Raw genomic sequence first — 6,482 nt, 5'->3', positions numbered from 1 at the left:
ATATCATTGATATTATAACGGCTACTGCGACTATTGTTATTTTTTGGTTTATTATAATTATGATTGTCATTGTCCTTGCTACTCATTATTACTTTTCTGTAAATCTTTTTTACTTATCTTAAACAACATGTTCACAGTGCCACCCGGCGCGGCTAGACTTAATCTTGTATCTTACTGCTTTCTTTCCATTCTCTTCTCTGACTCTTCTTCCATTAATCTTATGTCCCATCTCTATGAGACACTCTTTTATGATGATGAACACGGACATGCCAATTCAAATAACATAAGTATGGAGATAATCAATCAACTACACGGCCACATGGACTTTGAATCAATATCAAATTATTATGACCTTGTTACCTATAATAACCTCATTAAGACTCAACAGACACATAATTTAAACATAATGCACATAAACTCGAGATCATTAAAAAAAAAATTCGATAATATACAACTACTCCTCAGATCTTTACACATACAACCTGATATCTTGGCAGTCACTGAATCCTGGCTTACAGACAATAATAAACACCGACACGAATTTACAGGATACCACTCATACCATTTAACCAGAAATACGCGCAAACAGGGAGGGGTATCAATATTTGTGTCCAGTCTAATACATTCTCAGGAAATCAAAGACTTGACAATAGTTAATGAAGATATAGAAATAAATGATGATAAATTGATGAGTTCTCACACATATTGCACGAACTTTTACGAAAGAAAGCAAAAAATAATAAAATAGTGCTGATTGGAGATTTTAACATTAATTTACTTGAACATACCTCTCACATCCCAACAATTAACTTTCTTACAAATATACAACTATTAAACTTCACTCCACTCATTGCTAGACCTACCAGATTTTCTGACAGCTCATCTCTGGGTGTACCCTCACTTTTGGATCACATATACATAAACTTTAACATTAAAGTAAAAACAGGTATTTTGCACTTTCCCATCTCAGATCATCTCCCAATATTCTTAAATATATCAACTACCAAAGCAAATCAGAAACTCTATAAGAAAAAAATCCGAGACATATCTAATAATAATAAAGAGCTGTTTTCAATTAAACTAAACTCTATATGCTGGCAAGACTATCTATCTTTACAAGATGTTAACTTAAATTGTGCTAGATTCATAAAAAAAATAAAAATTCAAGACCTATTTGAGGAATGCTTTCCTATAAAAACAAAACATATATCAGAAAAACGATTTAATAGTCCCTGGATCACACAAGCTATCTTAAAATCCATAAAAACTAAAAACAATTTGTACAAGGACTACAAAATTGGGGCCATACCTGAAGAGTATTATAAGAAGTATCGAAATACACTAAACACAACGATAAGAACTGCCAAGAAATCATATTATATGAATACATTTACAAACTTTAAAAACAATACAAAAGTAATATGGAAAGTTATTAATGATTTAAAAAACAATCACAATAGAACTTATCTAAATTACATTTCCTATGACAAAAAAATATTAACAAGTCCAGATGAAATAACTGAAGCATTTAAGGGGGAGATTCGCCTTAATTTTTGTAGATGCGGGTGAAAAATATCGGTTTTCTGTTCTACAGCCAGGCAACACCTAGTATCCCTCTAGTATCAAATGGTGAAGTTCTTTTTTTCTCTACCGCAATTTTAAAGGGCCTAGCGAGCAGCCCTTTAAATGTCTATTAAATGTCCGTGACGCGCAAGTAAGGGAGGAGTATGCATGTTTTTTTTGTTTTTTTTTACGCTTGAAATAACTATTTTATGAAGAAATAATGAAGTGAAAACACATTCTCATACCTCTGGCATCCTGAACCATCCTTCCCAACCCTCCCAGCCAGCAGCCAGCAGCGCGTATAGCGATCACGCCGATCAGAGAGAGAAGAGATGCCAGAGGGGTATGACATGCCGCCGCTCCTCCTGCTTATCTTGTACTGATCCGTGCCTTATTTTAAGATCTGCTTCCGAATTCTGAACACAGACATGCCTAAGTTGAAGAGGAGAATACTACAGAGTAGAAGAGCCTGGGTATTGGGCAGGGAGAGGAAGGAAAACATCGCTGCTGAACGTGAGTGAGGATGCTGGCCTGCAGCCACCACCACCACACATGCTGCCTGCCACGGTACTTCCACCCCCGCCTCCATCACCAACCACACCTGCTGCATCATCATCTGCTGCTTCCACACCTGCTGGATCATCATCTGCTGCATCAACACCTGCTGCATCGTCATCTGCTGCTTCCACACCTGCTGCATCGTCATCTTCAACACCTGCTGCTGCCACGCTTCGCGTGCCACGTGCATTGACAAGGACTCACCTTACATCCAGCCGTTTGCCTGCTGTTACTGAAGAGTATGACGAGAAATATATCGTAACTGGAAGCCAGTTACGTGCTATGGTGCTGAGCTCCAATGCAAGAAGCGAGGATGCAGGAAGAACGTAGTAGTAACACCTGCTGCTAACAGATGGGACACCACCATCAGTGTTGATTGCGAGGAATGTGGAACTAATTATTGCCATGCACCACCTAGAACATTCAAGCTAGCAGGTGGGGAGGAAAACAAGTATACTGAAGTAAACCTCCAACAAGTATACCACAGCCTTGTGACGGGTGAGGTACGAGCAGGCCTTGAAAGTAGGTCTGCTTTCTTAGGTACTGATCGTGAACTCACCGCTGCTTCGTACGTGAGGCACTGCCACTTCCTTTACAACAAAATGCAAGGTCACTACGAGAAAGGGATGGAGATCGTCTATGAATCCGTCAAGGAATTTTACACCTCAAGAGAGATGGCAGAACCTGATGAAGACGGCATCCTTGACGTGGAGGTGTCCTACGACGGGACATGGATGACTCGAGGTCACAAATCACACATTGGTATTGGGTTTGTGATTGATGTGTACACAGGAATCGTGCTTGATTTTGAAGTCCTCTGCAACTATTGCATTGCTTGTGAGAAGAGGAGGATGAAACCATCAAACAAAACCCACAAGTGCCATAAAAACTTCGATGGAAAAAGTGGTGCGATGGAGGCAGAGGCAGCAAGAAGATTGTGGAGCCGATCCCTAAGTCACAAGCTCCGTTACGTTACCTTTGTTGGAGATGGTGACTCGAGTGCATTTACGGCTGTGACTGAACTGGACAACGGAAAGGGACCCTACGAAAACGTGAAGGTCAAGAAAGAAGAATGCGTCAACCACGTATGCAAACGCATGGGGACACGCTTACGAAAAATTAAGCAGGAGGCCAGTGTCATCACAAAAACAAAAACAGGAAAGACCAGGAAAATGAGTTTGCTTGGTGGAAAAGGAAAATTGACTGATGAAATAGTAGATCATCTTCAATTTTACTATGGAAAAGCCATCAGAGACAACACTGGAAGTGACTTGAAGACCATGAGGGAGGCAGTGTGGTCGAGCTACTTCCATCTAACATCGACTGATGAGAAACCAGGACATGCATTATGTCCGAAGGGAGAAGAGTCTTGGTGTTTTTACAACAGAGCCAAAGCAAGAAATGAAGTTCCACCTGCACTCCACCAAGAACTTGTACCTTGCTAAGATAGAGTACGAGAGCCTGGAATATATAAAGCAAGTTTACAGGGACCTGACTGCCCCAACACTACTGGAAAAATGCTTGAAAGGGAGGTCACAAAACCCTAACGAATCACTGCATTCTAAAGTGTGGCAGAAGTGTTTGAAAATAAAGCATGCAGGATATTTTAGGGTGAAGTTTGCCAGCCAAGTGACCATCCTAGACCACAACTTTGGTTACGAGAAATATCATCTTCTCACAAGTATGTTTGGATCGAACCCTGCAATGGAAAAAATACTGAAACGAAAGGAGGAAAGAAGACTAACACCTAGAAAGAGGAAGAGACGTCAGAAAAAGAAAACACCAGGCAGCCCTAGCAAACAATATCAGGCTGGGGCGTTCTAATCAAACCTGGCTACAATGAGTGATGTGGCGCATCATGATACCCTTGCCTTCGAGCATGTAATACCTAATAAATTTTTATTATGGGGGGACCAGGTGCCAGATTATTAGGTATAAACACCATATGTATCCATATGCATAAACAAATATAACTGGAATCTCTTATTATAGTTTCACTTCACTTGGAACATGAAAAATCGGAAGGCAAACTTTGATCGCTGTTTTCTCAAAACCATGGATTTTCACACACAAATGCTATCTCCTCCTTTAGTTTTTGTCCGATTTGGCCGAAATTTTGGGACAAAAGCATTGAATGGTTGTAGAAAATGAATCCGATTCCAAAATTTGAAAATAGGTAAAAACATTTTTTTCAGTGATTTTTTCACGTCTAGACTGAAGATTTTCAAAAATTTCGGTTCGGGTATATGGTAACATAGATGATGTGATATTACTGTAAAAATCACATTAAAATTGGTGAAGAATTGGCGATTCCAAACGAATTCCAAAATTTTTGAAAAAACACAAAAAAATTCACAATTTTTTTTTCAGTCATATCCACACCAAATATGGATATGATGATTAGCATAATGCTATGCATGTACTGTGTGAATTAGAAGAAACTCGCGCCATTTCTTAAACATAGGGGGATCTCCCCCTTAATGAAAACTATGTGAACACTGCACCTCACCTAGATAGTAACATTCCACAATCTAATATTGACCCTATTAGCTTTCTCCCCAACAATTATCCAACATCTATGGCAGTTCCTCATATTGACCCCCAAAAGGTAATCGTTATAATTAACAACCTAAAAAACACAAAAGCCAGTATAAATGAAATTTCTGTATCTCTTATAAAAAACAACAAATACCAACTAGCCATTCCTTTATCAATTCTATTTAACCAATCTATATTCTATGGTAAATTCCCACAATGTCTAAAACATGCTAATGTAATTCCAATTTATAAAAAGGGCCATAAAGATCTATTAAGTAACTACAGACCAATTTCTCTGTTAAATGTATTTTCAAAAATATTCGAAAAAATAATGAAAGCTAATCTAGTAAATTTCCTAGAGAATAAGTCAGTTATAACTCCATATCAATACGGTTTCAGACAAGGGTTAAGTACATTCAATGCTTTAAATAATTTCAGTGAAAAAATCTACTCTACACTAGATTCAAAAAATTCTCTATTAAGTATCTATATAGATTTTCAAAAAGCATTTGACACTGTTCGACATGACATTTTATTGAAAAAATTATATCATTACGGCATTAGAGGGATCATTCTTGACTGGTTCAGAGACTACTTGATAAACAGAACTCAATCCACTAAATTGCTCGACCACTCCTCCACACCACGGCTTATTAAATATGGAATACCACAGGGAAGTGTTCTAGGTCCAATTCTATTTTCAATCTACATTAATGACCTGCCACATATATTAAAAAATTGTAAAACTATATTATTTGCCGATGACCCAACTCTATATATAACTGGTACAGACCCAACTGCCATGTTACATGAAGCCAATGCGGAAATGGATATCTTCTATAAATGGTGTGTGAGCAATAGATTAACAGTAAATCAAAATAAAACTTATTATATGCTATTCACCACCAAACATACACAATCTCTACCTCCATTATTTTACAATTACAGTATAATAAAAAAGAACAACCCAGCATACACTATTAGGGATCACTTTTGATGACTCACTAACATTCAAACCTCATATCTCAAATATGTGCCTTAAACTATCTAGAATAGTTGCCCTTCTCCAAAAATTTAAAGATCACATGCCTCGTTATGTTTTGAAAATCATATATGATGCTCATGTCTTGCCCATTCTAAGTTATTGCATACCCATTTGGTGTAATACTTACCCAACCCATCTGTTACCCCTTTTCTGATTACAAAAGAAAATAATAAGAATTATTACAAACAGCGAATATTACGCACACACTCTACCACTCTTTAAGGAAACAAATACTTTAACACTTTTCAATTTAAATAAACTCCATATGGGTATTTATATGTATAAAACAAAAAGTGAACATACTATGTTACTGCAACCCCACCATAACTATGACACTCGTACCAGCCACAATCTAAATGTACCTCCACACGCCCTGTCCCTATATCAACACTCCCTATCATACAATGGCCCCAAACTATGGAACTCAATACCTCAACACATAAACCTCCTTCCAAACCTAAATTCCTTTAAAAATCATCTAAAAAAATATATATACTATCCGTACAATAAAAGCTGCATATATCTCTTATTCAATGTCATTATGTGCTATGTATGTATATAATGCATTATGTTACTATTAATTATTATTACCATTATTATTTTATTATTATTATTATTATTATTATTATTATTATTATTATTATTATTATTATTATTATTATCACTATCACTACTTTTACTATTATTATTACTATTACTATTATTTTCAACTGTTGTGTACCATTATTATTATAACTATTATTTTCACTTATTATTATTATTATTATTATTATTATTA

General features: G+C 36.6%; 1 protein-coding gene across 1 annotated transcript; it reads left to right on the top strand.

The window, feature by feature from the left end:
* The first annotated feature begins 1,559 nt into the window (after positions 1-1,559).
* On the top strand, positions 1,560-2,357 carry LOC126995294 (putative keratin-associated protein 4-16). The gene is made up of 2 exons (XM_050854783.1): positions 1,560-1,608; positions 2,101-2,357. Exons 1-2 carry the CDS (start codon positions 1,560-1,562, stop codon positions 2,355-2,357), a joined length of 306 nt encoding a protein of 101 aa, XP_050710740.1.
* Positions 2,358-6,482: the final 4,125 nt, after the last annotated feature.

The sequence above is a fragment of the Eriocheir sinensis genome, chromosome 7, assembly GCF_024679095.1.
Source record: "Eriocheir sinensis breed Jianghai 21 chromosome 7, ASM2467909v1, whole genome shotgun sequence".
NCBI classification, from domain to species: domain Eukaryota; kingdom Metazoa; phylum Arthropoda; class Malacostraca; order Decapoda; family Varunidae; genus Eriocheir; species Eriocheir sinensis.
This window is presented reverse-complemented; position numbering and strand designations above follow the sequence as displayed.

Coding starts and splice junctions, on each gene's coding strand:
- LOC126995294 (XM_050854783.1), top strand. CDS start 1,560: ATGCGGGTGAAAAATATCGGTTTTCTGTTCTACAGCCAGGCAACACCT. Junction 1,609..2,100: donor CTACAGCCAGGCAACACCTA/GTATCCCTCTAG, acceptor GCTGGCCTGCAG/CCACCACCACCACACATGCT.